General features: G+C 43.2%; 1 protein-coding gene across 2 annotated transcripts in view; it reads left to right on the forward strand.

Moving 5' to 3' along the window:
• Positions 1-10362: 10362 nt before the first annotated feature.
• LOC123725391 (zinc finger protein with KRAB and SCAN domains 1) overlaps positions 10363-18500 on the forward strand; it is a 29571-nt gene continuing 21433 nt past the window's right edge. Inside the window, exons 1-3 of one of the 2 annotated variants that reach the window (XM_045690599.1) lie at positions 10365-10869; positions 11283-11380; positions 11516-11693. In XM_045690599.1, coding sequence (XP_045546555.1) covers positions 10647-10869; positions 11283-11380; positions 11516-11693 — 499 coding nt within the window. In that variant the 5' untranslated portion in view covers positions 10365-10646. Of the gene's footprint in view, positions 10870-11282; positions 11381-11515; positions 11694-18500 lie in introns of both variants that reach the window. The other variant, XM_045690600.1, reaches the window with a different exon arrangement.

Here is an 18500-nt window from a genome sequence, read left to right on the forward strand (position 1 = left end):
ATACAAGTTAAATGGGTTTCCATCACATTTTCAACTCTACTGATGGTTTTAAAAACTGTTGTGTGAAATAGAAAACGTGCTCTTGTCCCGTGCACTGTAGCCAACATCTCACATATACAGTGCTGGTAGGCTACCTACATGATGAGATTATTATGGATAAGAGCGATATTATTTCAAATGTCAAATGGCAACCAAGCATCAAACATTATGTCACCAGAATAAGACCCTCAAAATGTATTGGAAAGGAGCATCAAGCTCATCACATGCACTTTCACCACCCTGTGAAGTTCATAACTTATTTCATCTGTAGCCTAATAAACTGCATGGGTTCCCAAGTCGTAGTGGGAGGACCACACAATATATCATCGCGTCTCCAAGTTAACTGGGATATGATGGTTATTATATAAATATTTGCGTATACAGTTTAGTTCGCCATTTCTCGCTTATACATTTTTACTGACACAAAAAGGATCCCACCATGTAAAACGAACGAACAAATTGTCTGCATTTATAAAGCTGTAAAAGCATATCCTGTTTCCATCAATATCCACCTTAATGATTTGGATGAAGCCTGATTTGGAATGTCTGAGTCGTTCTATCTGATGTCATAATAACCCCTCTGATAATCAAGTGATATTTGGAATGTCTGAGTAGTTCTATCTGATGTCATAATACACCCCTCTGATAATCAAGTGATATTTGGAATGTCTGAGTAGTTCTATCGGATGTCATAATACACCCCTCTGATAATCAAGTGATATTTGGAATGTCTGAGTCGTTCTATCTGATGTCATAATAACCCCTCTGATAATCAAGTGATATTTGGAATGTCTGAGTAGTTCTATCTGATGTCATAATACACCCCTCTGATAATCAAGTGATATTTGGAATGTCTGAGTAGTTCTGATGTCATAATACACCCCTCTGATAATCAAGTGATATTTGGAATGTCTGAGTAGTTCTATCTGATGTCATAATACACCCCTCTGATAATCAAGTGCTATTTGGAATGTCTGAGTAGTTCTATCTGATGTCATAATAACCCCTCTGATAATCAAGTGATATTTGGAATGTCTGAGTAGTTCTATCTGATGTCATAATAACCCCTCTGATAATCAAGTGATATTTGGAATGTCTGAGTAGTTCTATCTGATGTCATAATAACCCCTCTGATAATCAAGTGATATTTGGAATGTCTGAGTAGTTCTATCTGATGTCATAATAACCCCTCTGATAATCAAGTGATATTTGGAATGTCTGAGTAGTTCTATCTGATGTCATAATACACCCCTCTGATAATCAAGTGATATTTGGAATGTCTGAGTAGTTCTATCTGATGTCATAATACACCCCTCTGATAATCAAGTGATATTTGGAATGTCTGAGTAGTTCTATCTGATGTCATAATACACCCCTCTGATAGTGATCCATTTGCTCCATTGTTTCCATTTCAGTTGGTTTCCCACTCTGATGATTTATATCTGACAGAGGGGCTTAAAGGAATAGTACAGTGATATCTTAGTGGGGCTTTAAATAAATAGTATGGTCACATTTTACAGATTGTGGCTCAGTATACTTTGATGTGAAAAAAAGAACAATCAACTATTTATTGATAATGTACTTTCCTATTCAGATTCTACATCTGCCTAGACACAAACAGTATCTTAAAGTTGATAAAAAATAAATAATTATACACTTCTATTTTCACAATTTTAATTATTATTAATCATAAACTCCTACATCAACAATACACTGCAGCTTTGAAGTCAAGAAGAGAATGGGCTGATGGGTGGTGGTGCTACTCTATAGGTAAGGCTGGAGCAAGTTTTTAAAAATGATCTCTCTGTATTTTGCTCCGTTCATCTTTCCCTCGGTCCTGACGAGTCTCCCAGTCCATGCCGCTGAAAAACATCCCCACAGCATGATGCTGCCAACCCCATGCTTCACCGTAGGAATGGTGCCAGGTTTCCTCAAGACGTGACGCTTGGCATTTAGGCCAAAGAGTTCAGTCTTGGTTTCATCAGACCAGAGAATCTTGTTACTCATGGTCTGAGAGTCCTTTAGGTGCCTTTTGGTAAACTCCAAGCTGGCTTTCATGTGCCTTTTACTGAGGAGTGGCTTCCGTCTGGCCACCATAAAGGCCTGATTGGTGGAGTGATGTAGAGATGGTTGTTCTTCTAGAAGGTTCTCCCATCTCCAAAGAGGAGCTCTGTCAGAGTGACCATTGGGTTCTTGGTCACCTCCCTGACCAAGGCCCTTCTCCCCCGATTGTTCAGTTTGGCCGGGCAGCCAGCAGTAGGAAGGGTCTTGGTGGTTTCAAACTTCTTCCTTTTAAGAATGATGTGGACCTTCAATGCTGCAGAAATGATTTGGTACACTTCCCCAGATCTGTGCCGTGACACAATCCTGTCTGAAAATAATAGATCACATAGAATATAGGCTACTTAAAGTTCTTGAGAGAACACACATATGCTCTTACTCTTGTCTCATTTTTACAAAAATAGAATTGTGCTTTTGGTCATGCAATATTTTCTTGACATATACACACTGATCATACCAAACATTTGGAGAGAACAAAACATCCTAATATCAAACAGGAATCTCCTCCTTTTCCCTTAGAAGAGCCTCAATTCGTCGGGGCATGAACTCTTCAAGGTGTCCAAAGCGTTCCACAGGGATGCTGGCTCATGTTGACTCCAGTGCTTCCCACAATTGTGTCAAGTTGGCTGGATGTCCTTTGGGTGCAGTGGAGGCTCCTCAGAGGAGGAAGGTGAGGACCATCCTCCTGAGTGATTTTCAGAAGAAAATAAATTGGTAAAACATTAAAATAATTATCCTTTTTGGATAAAACTATACTAAATATAATCACATCACCAAATAATTGAATAAAACATACTATTTTGCGTCCTCCTCTGGGTACATTGACTTCAATACAAAACCTAGGAGGCTCATGGTTCTCAAGCCCTTCTATAGACTTAAACAGTAATTATGACAACTTCCGGAGGACGTCCTCCAACCTATCAGAGCTCTTTCAGCATGAACCTTCTCCGCTGTGCAATCCAGTTTCTGAGCTGGTCATGGGTGCACCTCAGCCACGCTCAAGGTACTAAACGATATCATAACCGCCATCGATAAAAGACAGTACTGTGCAGCCTTCTTCATTGACCTGGCCAAGGCTTTTGACTCTGTCAATCACCACATTCTTATCGGCAGACTCAATAGCCTTGGTTTCTCAAATGACTGCCTCGCCTGGTTCACCAACTACTTCTCAGATAGAGTTCAGTGTGTCAAATCGGAGGGCCTGTTGTCTGGACCTCTGGCAGTCTCTATGGGGGTTACCACAGGATTCAATTCTCGGGCCGACTCTTTTCTCTGTATATATCAACGATGTCGCTCTTGCTGCGGGTGATTCCCTGATCCACCTTTACGCAGACGACACCATTCTGTATACATCTGGCCCTTCTTTGGACACTGTGTTAACTAACCTCCAAACGAGCTTCAATGCCATACAACACTCCTTCCGTGGCCTCCAACTGCTCTTAAATGCTAATAAAACCAAATGCATGCTTTTCAACTGTTCGCTGCCCGCACCCGCCCGCCCGACTAGCATCACTACTCTGGACGGTTCTGACCTAGAATACGTGGACAACTACAAATACCTAGGTGTCTGGCTAGACTGTAAACTCTCCTTCCAGACTCATATCAAACATCTACAATCCAAAATTAAATCTAGAATCGGCTTTCTATTTCGCAACAAAGCCTCCTGCACTCACGCCGCCAAACTTACCTTAGTAAAACTAAATATCCTACCTATCCTCGACTTTGGCGATCTACAAAATAGCTTCCTATACTCTACTTAGCAAATTGGATATAGTCTATCACAGTGCCATCCGTTTTGTTACCAAAGCCCCTTATACCACCCACCACTGTGACCTGTATGCTCTAGTTTGCTGGCCCTCGCTACATATTCGTCGCCAAACCCACTGGCTCCAGGTCATCTATAAGTCTATGCTAGGTAAAGCTCCGCTTTATCTCAGCTCACTGGTCACGATAACAACACCCACCCGTAGCACACGCTCCAGCAGGCTCCAGCAGGTATATATCACTGGTCATCCCCAAAGCCAACACCTCCTTTGGCCGCCTTTCCTTCCAGTTCTCTGCTGCCACTGACTGGAACGAATTGCAAAAATCGCTGAAGCTGGAGACTCACTAACTTTAAACATCAGCTCTCTGAGCAGCTAACTGATCGCTGCAGCTGTACATAGTCCATCTGTAAATAGCCCACCCAATCTACCTACCTACATTTACATTTACGTCATTTAGCAGACGTTCTTATCCAGAGCGACTTACAAATTGGTGCATTCACCTTATGATATCCAGTGGAACAACCACTTTAGAATAGTACATCTATATTTTTTTTTTGGGGGGGGGGGGTTAGAAGGATTACTATATCCTATCCCAGGTATTCCTTAAAGAGGTGGGGTTTCAGGTGTCTACGGAAGGTGGTGATTGACTCCGCTGTCCTGGCGTCGTGAGGGAGCTTGTTCCACCATTGGGGTGCCAGAGCAGCGAACAGTTTTGACTGGGCTGAGCGGGAACTGTGCTTCCGCAGAGGTAGGGGGCCAGCAGGCCAGAGGTGGATGAACGCAGTGCCCTTGTTTGGGTGTAGGGCCAAACAAGGGCACTGCGTTCATCCACCTCATCCCCATATTGTTTTATTTACTTTGCTGCTCTTTTGCACACCAGTATCACTACTTACACACCTTCATCTGCTCATCATCATCTGCTCATCTATCCCTCCAGTGTTAATCTGCTAAATTGTTATTACTCTGCTACTATGGCCTATTTATTGCCTTACCTCCTCATGCCATTTGCACACACTGTATATAGACTTTATTTTTATCTATTGTGTTATTGACTGTACGCTTGTTTATTCCATGTGGAACTCTGTGTTGTTGTTTCTGTCGCACTGCTTTGCTTTATCTTGGCCAGGTCGCAGTTGTAAATGAGAACCTGTTCTCAACTAGCTTACCTGGTTAAATAAAGGTGAAATAAAATTTAAAAATGAATAAATAAATAAACTGACATTTTGCCCACCCAATGAAAGGATCAGAGAATGAATCTAGTACTGAAAGCATAAGCTACAGCTAGCTAGCACTGCAGTGCATAAAATGTTGTGAGTAGTTGACTCAAAGAGAGAGAAAGATAATTGTTGAACAGTTTTGAACAAATTAATTTATTCCAAAATGAAGCAAGAGAGAGAGATTTTGTCATTTATTTGCCACTTTCAGTTTCACTTACTTAGCTAGCAAATGCAGCTAGCTAGTTTAGCCTACTCAAACACCCGGCTCAAACAGAGGGATGCTAGCTGACTATGGCTATCCAACACAACACTGGAACTCTTCCAAGTCAAGGTAAACTTTTGGTTTTACAAATGTCTTGCCACATGGGCCCGCCAATGTAAGTGCTAAACTGCTTACTGACTGTACACTGTAACGTTACTGCATGATTATAGCAGCTTTACTAACACGTTAGTTCTATTAGCTATGTTGACTATGATGTTACTTTAGCTAATATGGTGACAACAATGTAGGCTGTGTGTAGCAGTTATGATATGGTTTGGGTTGGAAAGGTTTTTTCTCCTGGTCACATACAGCTGATGTGTTGTGCATTGAAGTCCAGAAGCAAAGGGGAAAAGGTGAGAGGAGGAGAGAAGGAATACAACGTGGCTGTTATGAAAGTGAACTGTGTTTACGTGTGATCAGTGGTTGACAAACGTTACTTAAACAGAAAAAAATGGGATAAACATAGCTGAATTTGTCAAATAAAATCAAACTTTATTTGTCACATGCGCCGAATCAAATCAAATCAAAGTTTATTTGTCACGTGCGCCGAATACAACAGGTGTAGACCTTACAGTGAAATGCTTACTTACAGGCTCTAACCAATAGTGCGATAAAAAAAGTGTGTGTGTGTGTGTGTGTGTGTGTGTGTGTGTGTGTGTGTGTGTGTGTGTGTGTGTGTGGGTAGGTAAGTAAAGAAATAAAACAACAGTAAAAAGACATTTGAAAATAAGAGTAGCAAGGCTATATACAGACACCGGTTAGTCAGGCTTATTGAGGTAGTATGTACATGTAGATATGGTTAAAGTGACTATGCATATATGATGAACAGAGAGTAGCAGTAGCGTAAAAAGAGGGGTTGGCGGGTGGTGGGACACAATGCAGATAGCCCGGTTAGCCAATGTGAGGGAGCACTGGTTGGTTGGGCCAATAGTGGTAGTATGTACATGAATGTATAGATAAAGTGAATATGCATGTAAGATAAACAGAGAGTAGCAGCAGCGTAAAAGAGGGGTTGGGGGGGCACACAATGCAAATAGTCCGGGTAACCATTTGGTAACCTGTTCAGGAGTCTTATGGCTTGGGGGTAAAAACTGTTGAGAAGCCTTTTTGTCCTAGACTTGGCTCTCCGGTACCGCTTGCCATGCGGTAGTAGAGAGAACAGTCTATGACTGGGGTGGCTGGGGTCTTTGACAATTTTCAGGGCCTTCCTCTGACACCGCCTGGTGTAGAGGTCCTGGATGGCAGGCAGCTTTGCCCCAGTGATGTACTGGGCCGTACGCATTACCCTCTGTAGTGCCTTGCGGTCGGAGGCCGAGCAATTGCCATACCAGGCAGTGATGCAACCAGTCAGGATGCTCTCGATGTTGCAGCTGTAGAACCTTTTGAGGATCTCAGGACCCATGCCAAACCTTTTTAGTTTCCTGAGGGGAAATAGGATTTGTAGTGCCCTCTTCACGACTGTCTTGGTGTGTTTGGACCAAGGAATTTGAAGCTCTCAACCTGCTCCACTACAGCCCCGTCGATGAGAATGGAGACATGCTCGGTGCTCCTTTTCCTGTAGTCCACAAACATCTCCTTAGTCTTGGTTACGTTGAGGGATAGGTTGTTATTCTGGCACCACCCGGCCAGGTCTCTGACCTCCTCCCTATAGGCTGTCTCGTCGTTGTCGGTGATCAGGCCTACCACTGCTGTGTCGACAGCAAACTTAATGATGGTGTTGGAGTTGTGCCTGGCCATGCAGTCGTGGGTGAACAGGGAGTACAGGAGGGGACTGAGTACGCACCCCTGGGGAGCTCCAGTGTTGAGGATCAGCATGGCAGACGTGTTGCTACCTACCCTCACCACCTGGGGGCGGCCCGTTAGGAAGTCCAGGATCCAGTTGCAGAGGGTGGTGTTTAGTCCCAGGGTCCTTAGCTTAGTGATGAGCTTTGAGGGTACTATGGTGTTAAACACTGAGCTGTAGTCAATGAATAGCATTCTCACATAGGTGTTCCTTTTGTCCAGGTGGGAAAGGGCAGTGTGGAGTGCAATAGATATTGCATCATCTGTGGATCTGTTTGGGCGGTATGCAAATTGGAGTGGGTCTAGGGTTTCTGGGATAATGGTGTTGATGTGAGCCATTACCAGCCTTTCAAAGCACTTCATGGCTACGGACGTGAGTGCTACGGGGCTGTAGTCATTTAGGCAGGTTGCCTTTGTGTTCTTAGGCACAGGGACTATGGTGGTCTGCTTCAAGCATGTTGGTATTACAGACTCAATCAGGGACATGTTGAAAATGTCAGTGAAGACACCTGCCAGTTGGTCAGCACATGCCCGGAGCACACATCCTGGTAATCCATCTGGCCCCGCAGCCTTGTGAATGTTGACCTGTTTAAAGGTCTTACTCACATCGGCAGATAGCGTGATCACAGCTGATGCTCTCATGCCTCAGTGTTGCTTGCCTCGAAGCAAGCATAGAATTGATTTAGCTCACCTGGTAGGCTCGCGGCTGTGCTTCCCTTTGTAGTCTGTAATAGTTTGCAAGCCCTGCCACATCCGACGAGCATCGGAGCCGGTGTAGTATGATTCAATCTTAGCCCTGTATTGACGCTTTGCCTGTTTGATGGTTCGTCGCGGGGCATAGCGGGATTTCTTGTAAGCTTCCGGGTTAGAGTCCCTCACCTTGAAAGCGGCAGCTCTACCCTTTAGCTCAGTGCAAATGTTGCCTGTAATCCATGGCTTCTGGTTGGGGTATGTACGTACAATGCACTTATTGATAAAGCCAGCGACTGATGTGGTGTATTCCTCAATGTCATCGGAAGAATCCCGGAACATGTTCCAGTCTGTGATAGCAAAACAGTCCTGTAGTTTAGCATCTGCTTCATCTGATCATTTATTTATAGACCGAGTCACTGGTGCTTCCTGCTTTAATTTTTGCTTGTAAGCAGGAATCAGGAGGATAGAGTTTTGGTCGGATTTACCAAATGGAGGGCGAGGGAGAGCTTTGTATGCGTCTCTGTGTGTGGAGTACAGGTGATCTCGATTTTTTTCCCCCTCTGGTTGCACATTTAACATGTTGATAGAGATTTCGTAGAACTGATTTAAGTTTTCCTGCATTAAAGTCTCTGTCCACTAGGAGCGCCGCCTCTGGGTGAGTGGTTTCCTGTTTGCTTATTTCCTTATACAGCTGACTGAGTGCGGTCTTAGTGCCAGCATCTGTCTGTGGTGGTAAATAAACAGCCACGAAAAGTATAGCTGAGAACTCTCTAGGCAAGTAGTGTGGCTTGCAATTTATCACAATATGCTCTACTTCAGGCGAGCAAAATCTAGAGACTTCCTTAGATTCCGTGCACCAGCTGTTGTTTACAAATATGCACAGACCACCCCCCCCCCCCCACCCCCCACCCCCCCGTCTTACCGGAGTGGTACCGAGTCAATGTGCGGGGGTACAGGTTAGTCGAGGTAATTTGTACATGTAGGTAGGGGTGAAGTGACATTTCATAGATAATAAACAGTGAGTAGCAACAGTGTACAAAACAAATGGAGGTGGGGTCAATGTAAATAGTCCGGTGGCCATTTAATTCATTGTTCAGCAGTCTTATGACTTGGGGGTAGAAGCTGTTAAGAAGCCTTTTGGTTCTAGACTTGGTGCTCCGGTACCACTTGACGTATGACTTGGGTGACTGGAGGATCTGACAATTTTTTGGGCTTTCTTTATATAGGTCCTGGATGGCAGGAAGCTTGGCCCCAGTGATATTCACTACCCTCTGTAGTGCATTACGGTCAGATGCCGAGCAGTTGCCATACCAGGTGGTGATGCAACCAGTCAGGATGCTCTCGATGGTGCAGCTGTATAACTTTTTGAGGTTCTGGGGACCCATGCCAAATCTTTTCAGTCTCCTGAGGTGGAAAAGTTGTTGTCGTGCCCTCTTCATGACTGTCTTGGTGTGTTTGGACCATGATAATTAGTTGGTGTCTTCACGACTGTCTGTCCATGTGTAACTGTCTGTCACCTAAAAAATGTTTCTCGACCTGTGTGCACCGACGTTGTAAACTTTAATTCATAGGCTAAGTTGTAGCAACCTCATGATGGGTATAGGGGAAATGTTAGTATCATGTAGTAGCCTAAACCTATCACTGTTACATTGAACAGGGTGAGTGGAATATGAATGACAGTCATCTAATATGCTGTAATAGAAATAAGGCCATGTTCATGAAAAAACAAATTGTCCTGCCTCATTTTAAATGGCACTGACCGCCACTGTTTGGGTGGTGGATGATTCTTGGTACACATGGGAAACTGTTGAGCTGGAAAAACCCAGCAGCGTTGCAATTCTTGACACAAACCGGCACCTGGGACCTACTACCATACCCTGTTCAAAGGCTCTTAACTATTTTGTCTTCCCAATTCCCCCTCCGAATCGCACATATACACAATCCATGTCTCATTTGTCTCAAGGCCTAAAATGCCTTATTTAACCTGTCTCCCCCCTTCATGTACACTGATTGAAGTGGATTTAACTAGTGACATCAATAAGGGATCATAGCTTCCAGCCCCAGCTAACACACCTGACTCCAATAATCACCTAATGATGATCTTCAGTTTAGAATGCAGTTTGATTAATCAGCTGTGTTTGCTAGGGATGGAGAAAAGGGGTGACATCAATCCGGCCCCCCGAGGACTGGAGTTTCCAACCCCTGGTTTACAGGATGATTTGTATCTTATAGAGCGTGGCTTTAAGGGAATAGTACCGTCACATCTAGATAAAAACGAATGTAAAAACTGAACAGAGCAAATGTGTATTAAAACACAACCTATTCATATAAGTATTTATTCAGCATCTACATATTCATATTAAGCTTCTACGTCTGTGTACAGGAAAGTGTTATTTGTAAGACGTAAGAGAAAATATATCAGCTTATTGTTAAATTATTATGACGTTCTTTCCAATACTAAAAGTGTTATAACTGTTGTTTCCAAACTGCGTTACTCACTCCAGCCATCAGAAGGCGATGTGCGTCTTTCAGGTGACGCTTTTTGCGTGACGTATAATGGACTGGACGGGACGCTTCTTCAGGAACAACAACACGGCTACTCTTTCTACCACCTCGGTAGCTTGCTAGCCAACATAAAACTGAAAGATTGACGCTTTAGACCATGTTAATGTACATTAGCTAATCTCAGTGTTGTTAACACAGTTCTGTTGACGTGTTAACTTTAACCTAATTTGCTTGTTCAATTTGCAAACGTGTTAAATATTTATACTGAGGTTTGCACCAGGCTAGTAGCTAATGCTAACTAGCTAGCTAACATCCCCGACCATGACCTCACTAAACTACTCGTCCCCTGCTAAAGAAGAAGGGGTCTGCTGTATGGAGAAAGAAGCTCTGAGGCTGAACATTGTCGTGAAAGAAGAAGAGGATGTTATAGAGGAAACAGAGGAAGAACCTTTTAGAGAGGAAGAGGATGCTATCTCAATAAAGGTGAAGAAGGAAGACGTCTTGGGAGTGAAAGAGGAAGAGACAGAATATCAGATTACCACCAGTGAGTATCGTCTTAAACAGGGGCATAAACTATGCAGTTGTTGAACTAATGTGGGGTTTTAAAGGGGCATTCTACTGAAGTTCTACACTTGAATATGTTGTTCAGTACTGTAGGAATTGTTAAAGGAGCAATCTGCCATTGGTACATATATTGTTGGGACTTTTAACTTAGATTTATTAAATTATCCATGTGGTCTACATTAAAGTGCATTTCTAGTGTAACAGGCTTTTAAAATAGAATTTTGGAGCATAATTTCTACTTAAAATATCAAAGAGACGCAAAGGGCACCCATTTCGTGGAACTACCCTTTCACATTTGAATTTTAGGCCCTGTTTAGAGAGATTAATGCCTCTTGTAAGACCGTATGATTTTAGTTTTAGTTCACTATCTGTTTGATGTTCTCATTCACACAGGAGAGAGACATGACTATCATGGATCCTCTGGGGAGCCTCAACAACATCCTGATGCTGACGAGGCAGAGAAGAGTCTCTCCAGTTCAGAACACCAGATGGTACAGCTTGGTCTAGTCTAGCATACAGCTTGCTCTATCAGGGTCTGGGCTGGGTTTCTGTAAAGCACTTCATGACAGCGGTGACAACAGCATCCATAATGATATGTGTCTGTGTCCCCTCTTTATGGTTACCAGGACAACGCTAGCTCTTCCTCCCTCCCGGAGTCCCTGTGTTGTGCCTCTCCTGGTAGCGCCTTACTGCTGGGTATGAAGAGGTTGTCTGTGCTGCTGGTGGACTGCAGGAAAACAACGGGGCTGAGTGGAACTGTGAGAGGAGGAGAAGAGAAGAAAGGATTAGATTTAACTCATCAAAGTAAGTGCTGTAGTTTAGTTTGAACAAATAAAATAGATCTGCCCACTGGTATCTGTTACCAGGACAACCAGCAGAGTTCTGTTAGTTGACATGAAGATAGACTGGTGGATATGGATGTTATGAATATCATAACACTGAAAAAGGATTCTGCCAATGAAAAGAGAGAAGCCAATAGACCATATAAAACCTTGATGAAAGTTAGCTTTGGAGAGAAAGTTTCAAGATGAACCGATGTAAGGTGCATGTTTTACAAAAACCTTTTCCTTAAAACATTATGGATGTTACATTTCCTGACCCAGTCAACCCCCTATCTTTACAAAACTCTAGAAGATGCAGACAAAACTCCAGACACTTCAATGTGGTCTGTATTACTTCATTAACATCTGATCTACAGAACTTGTTAAAAATGGCAACTATATATTTTACAACAGGCTTATTTTTTTGGTCTTGGCCTCCGTCTCTGTAATGGACAAAATTCATTACATTTCCTACTTTAACAGGTCAAATAAAGCCTGAACTCCAACATATAGACCTTACAGAACATGGTTTCATTTGGAAATGACTAACTTTATTGATTTCATGTGTAACTGATGCCAGTGTGCTGCTAACAGTTTAGTTTCCTCCACTGTCCCCATACTGGGCTCAAACTAGTGATCCTCTGCTCCTCAACACACGTGACCGCTCTCCTTGATAATTAACTCTATTCAGAGTGCTAGAGCCACACACTCACTATAGCACAATAAGTGGTGTGTATTTAACAGATGGTGAGATCAGAAACATCAGTCCCTTTGTTTCTCTGTTTCAGAGCTACTCTGCTTTCTGACAAGGGAAAGCCTTTTCAACTATAAATGTGTATTTGGCTGCCATTTAGGCTGCAACAACAATACAGTGGGGGAACACCCCCCTGATCTGTTGTTTTATGAAGGGTCACCTACGCCCAGTACCCAAACAGCTAGTCCCATCTTGGGATTTTTCTCTTGTGCTTGAGGCTATTTCTGCTGTTGGAGCCGCTGGAAAGAGTAGAAATGAGATTTATCTTGTTTAAAACCGCTTTACTTAAGCCATTACATCCGTATAATGAGTTCCACCCCCAAACCTTCATGAGTTTCTATAGTAGCAAGGATCTGACACCTCCGGAGGGCTTGATGGCTCAATCCACCAGAGGTATGGCTACATCAAAGGCATTGTTCAAAGGCATCTCTGTTCAAGAGATCTGTAATGCAGCATGTTGTGGTGATGTACCTTCATGAGGTTCTACTGACTGGACATCACTGCACATACGGTGAGTAGAGTGGGGACCTCTGAGGGATGATCCTGTCTAGACTTGGCATCAGAGATTATATGAGCTCCATGGCAGACCTCAGAGGGATGATCCTGTCTAGACTTGGCATCAGAGAGTATATGAGCTATATGGCAGACCTCAGAGGGATGATCCTGTCTAGACTTGACATCGGAGAGTACAGTGCCTCCGGAAAGTATTCAGACCACTTGACTTTTTCCACATTTTGTTAGGTTACAGCCTTATTCTAAAAACACAATACCCCATAATGACAAAGCAAAAACATTTTTGTTTGATATTTTTGCTAATTTATCAAAAAATACTAAAACTGAAATATTACATTTACTTAAGTATTCAGACCCTATACTCAGAACTGTTCAAGCAGCAGGTTCTGCTCTGGAGCAGGTTTTCATCAAAGATCTCTCTTGGAGTCTTAAAGGAGGACTGTAGCATCTAATGATGAAACATCATGGAGTCTTAAAGGAGGACTGGGATGGAAGGAAAGGGGATGTCTAGTCAGTCACAACTGAATCCATTCACCCTAAATGTCTTCCGCATTGAACCCAACCCCTCTGAATCAGAGAGGTGTGGGGGCTGCCTTAATCGACGTCCACGTTATCGGCACCCGGGGTGCAGTTGTTGGGGGTTAACTGCCTTGCTCAAGGGTAGAACGGCAGCTTTTTTCTACCTTGCGGGTGTGCGGAATCGAACCAGCAACTTCTTGGTTACTGGCCCAACATCTCTAGTCTACAAATTTCACAAATGTTCCAACTTCAATTCATTATTTCTCAAAGATGCTTTAAAGGAGAAGTTTACCCAAAATCCAGAAACTCCTAAGTGATTCCATACATTGAAACTAGTCCAGTGTAGTTTGCCCTCTCCCCCTCTCTCTCCCTGTAGTGTTGTACTGAAACAGCTGCAAAAACATGTACGTGACTCGTGACGTTGGTGGATGCGGTCCTGGCTCTTCTGCTTTGTCAGTTAATTTATTTTATTACAGCTATGGCCTTTGGCTTTTACCTGGAATTGTTTATTTATGTCTGAGAGAAAAAAAAACCTTTTCAACCCATAAAATGTATATAAATATGATGATATCATAATGAATTCATGACATGTCACACCTCATAACATGGCTTTGGAAAGTATTCAGACCCCTTGACCTTTCCATATTTTGTTACGTTACAGCCTGATTCAATCTACACACAATATCCCTTAACGACAAAGCGAAAACAGGTTTTTGGACATTTTTGCAAATGTATAAAAAAATATATCTTATTTACATAAGTATTCAAACCTTTTGTTATGAGACTCGGAATGGAGCTGAGGTGCATCCTGTTTCCATTGATCATCTTTGAGATGTTTCTACAACTAGATTGGAGTCCACCAGCGTCACATCTGGAGGAAACCTGGCATCATCCCTACAGTGAAGCATGGTGGTGGCAGCATCATGCTGTGGGGATGTTTTTCAGCAGTAGGAACATCAGCAAAGGACCTTGTGAAGATGCTGGAGGAAACGGGTACAAAAGTATCTATATCCACAGCAAAACGAGTCCTATATCGACATAACCCGAAAGGCCGCTCAGCAAGGAAGAAGCCACTGCTCCAAAACCACCATTAAAAAGCCAGACTACGGTTTGCAACTGCACATGGGGACAAAGATTGTACTTTTTGGAGAAAAGGACAACAAAGTTGGCCATCACAAAGCCCGGACCTCAATCCCATAGACAATTTGTGGGCAGAACTGAAAAAGCATGTGTGAGCAAGGAGGCTTACAAACCTGACTCAGTTACACCAGCTCTGTCAGGAGGAATGGGCCAAAATTCACCCGAGTTGGGTGAGAACGTGGTCCATTTCGTTGAGGCAATGTGACAGTCTCACCTCATGAGAACGTCGTCCACGTAGATTATCGTCCCCCTAGAGGCTGCGTCTGGCATTGCCTTGTGCAGGAAGATGTTGAACACTGAGGGGGAGTTCATGTACCCGAACGGGCTACGATTGAACGTGAAGAGCTTGTTCGAGAAAGAGAAAGCCAACTTGTGTTGGTCACGACGGTCGACGGTCATGGTCCAGAAACCGTTCGCCACGTTGAAGAAGTACTTGGCTTTTGCCACCTTGGCAACTCTTGGTCGAGCTGTGTCATTGGTCAACGAGACAACATAACCAGTTTGTTGAGTTGTCTATAGTCAACGGTAAGACGCCATTTACCCGTTGGTTTCAGAACAGGCCACACGGGACCGCTATACGTACTGTTACATTCCCTGATTATCCGTTTAGCTAATAAGGAATCGGTAATCTTTTGTGCCGCTGCGTATGCTGCGAGCGGGATTTTGTATTGTCTCAAAAACGTAGGAGTTGCTCCGGGTGGCATAGGAATACGCACCACATGGATACCCGTAACCCCCTCAATCCAGCGAGTCTGTTGACCAGATCTCACTGTGTTTGTTAAATAATTATCTCAACTGATGGCGTTCCGACAAGAGCATCAGCCTCCGACAGTAGTTGTATTACCTGTGCATGGAAACCAGGATATGGTTCGGCGACATTGTACAGGTCTTCATCGGGTGGTGACGGCATGTCACTGTTGGGAAAGTCATCGGTTGTTACCTCACAAGAGTGTACTTCACATGCAGGAGGAGACACGATATCCTCCTCCGTGACGATGGAGTATATTAACAGTTTGCTGTCAGAATCGACATCCAGCCTGAACGTTGATGTGTCGTCAAGTGGCAATACGGGAGTTATTGCAATTGCTTTTGACGGACAAGTAAATGGCGTACCTCCCTCGCCATCTAGGTCAGGGAGGACGGAAGAGGCCCAGTCACAGGAACAACCAGTTCAAAATCATGGAAGGAGTAATCGATCAATGTTCCTAGCTGAGTGTGCCGATGAATGGAAATATCCGCTTGAGTCAGATTTTGTAGCAGGAGGTAAGTGGATCTAGCGGTTAGTTCCAACAGCGGGTTGCCATTGATAGTTAGCCCCATGTCGAATAGTTGCGGACAGGTTTGGAAGAACGCAGTGGTGCCTTCCATCCGGTATCCGGCACCAGGTTCAGTCTTACAGAAACCTCTGTGGTTCTTGCCGGAATCATCATGCCGGACTCAGTTATCACCTTGCAAGCTTCAGGAATAGTCTACCCGGATGCCATTCGCACCGGGTCGAAAGACAAGGCATGTTGGTTTGGCTGCGCCAAAGACCAAAGAAGTTGGTGTATGGTATCGAGTTTAACACCCAATCTTACCAAAATGTCCGCTCCCACATAGACTGTATGTGGGAGGTCCGCGACAACCAGTAGGTAGTGAGATACTTCCTCGGTTCCAATGAGGATTGATAGCGCACACACCCCTATTGCGGTGAGCGTTGTCTGGGAAGTCATTCCCAGTGGAAATCTAAACGTTTTCGGCACAAGGGGATGGCAGTTAGCCGTTTTCTAAATTTCGTTGAACATTTCCAAACTAATTGCGGATTTTTCTGACCAGGTTGCCAGTCTGGCATCCTCAACCATAGTGCTGTTTAGGCACACGCCCCCTATCAGAGGAGGTCGGTAAGTGTCGACTGGTGAATCACCCAAGCCACACAGGAAAACCCCATGTTCGGCTAAGTTCCGAGTTGAACTCGCCTTGTCATTTGTCACCAATGGCGGACTCATGACCAAGTTCACCAGGTTTGCAATGTATGACAGGTTGCCTTGGAAGAATGCGGTGAACTCAACTAGAGGTCGACCGATTTTTGATTTTTCAACGCCGATACCGATTATTGAAGGACCCAAAAAACCGATACCGATTAATCGTCCGATTTATTTTTGTATTAATGACAATTACAACAATACTGAATGAACACTTATGTTAACTTAATATAATACATCAATGAAATCAATTTAGCCTCAAATAAATAATGAAACATGTTCATTTTGGTTTAAATAATGCGAAACAAAGTGTTGGAGAAGAAAGTAAAAATGCAATATGTGCCATGTAAGAAAGCTAATGTTTAAGTGCCTTGCTCAGAACATGGGAACATATGAAAGCTAGTGGTTCCTTTTAACATGAGTCTTCAATATTCCCAGGTAAGAAGTTTTAGGTTGTAGTTATTATAGGACTATTTCTCTCTATACGATTTGTATTTCATATACCTTTGACTATTGGATGTTTTTATAAGCACTTTAGTATTGCCAATGTAACAGTATAGCTTCCGTCCCTCTCCTCGCTCCTACCTGGGCTCAAACCAGGAACACATCGACAACAGCCACCCTCGAAGCAGCGTTACCCATGCAGAGGAAGGGAAACAACTACTCCAAGTCTGAGCGAGTGACGTTTGAAACGCTATTAGCGTGCACCCGGCTAACTAGCTAGCCATTTGACATCGGTTACACCAGCCTAATCTTGGGAGTTGATAGGCTTGAAGGGGTGGAACGTTCCAACAGGAATCTGTTCCAAAAAACGTAAAATAAAAGGTTGCCAACCAACAACGCATACAAAGTAGCAACGCATACAAACCTAGCTAACTAGCTGCCGAATAGGCATCAACTCACCATGTAGCTTATTCTTAATGTTTGTCCATAGGCAAACAGACATGTGAGGACAGACATTTTTCGGAATAAACGTGATGAGTGAAAAACGCAATGAAATAGACCACTCCCTACCCGGTATCTTATTCTGCCGCTATACAACTTTGTATGTGTTGTTTTTTGGAAACCTTGTTATTTACAAAGTTTTTGCAATAGATTCCTGTTGGGACGTTCCACAAATTATACCCACCCAGGTTGAAGTCATAAACAGCGCAATGCTTGAAGCACAGCGAAGGGCTGTTTGAATGAATGCTTACGAGCCTGCAGCTGCCTACCACCGCTCAGTCAGACTGCTCTATCAAATCATAGACTTAATTATAATATAATAAACACACAGAAATACGAGCCTTAGGTCATTAATATGGTCGAATCCGGAAACTATCATCTAGAAAACAAGAGTTTTTTTCTTTCAGTGACATACAGAACAGTTCCGTATTTTATCTAACGGGTGGCTAAGTCTAAATATTCCTGTTAGGCATTGATGTTTATGGTTAGGTACATTGGTGCAACGACAGTACTTTTTTCGCAAATGCGCTTGTTAACCTCTATGGGCAAGCGTCCCACCTACTCAACAGCCAGTTGAATCCTGTGGCGCGTTATTCAAATACCTTAGATATGCTATTACTTCAATTTTTAAAAAATATGACTATTTTACACAATTTTAAAGATAAGACTCTCGTTAATCTAACCACACTGTCCGATTTCAAAAAGGCTTTACAACGAAAGCAAAACATTAGATTATGTCAGCAGAGTACCCAGCCAGAAATAATCAGACACCCATTTTTCAAGCTAGCATATAATGTCACATAAACCCAAACCACAGCTAAATGTAGCACTAACCTTTGATGATCTTCATCAGATGACAACCCTAGGACATTATGTTATACAATACATGCATGTTTTGTTCAATCAAGTTCATATTTATATCAAAAACCAGCTTTTTACATTAGCATGTGACTAGCAT

Source organism: Salmo salar, chromosome ssa12 (genome assembly GCF_905237065.1).
Source record: "Salmo salar chromosome ssa12, Ssal_v3.1, whole genome shotgun sequence".
In the NCBI taxonomy this organism is placed as follows: domain Eukaryota; kingdom Metazoa; phylum Chordata; class Actinopteri; order Salmoniformes; family Salmonidae; genus Salmo; species Salmo salar.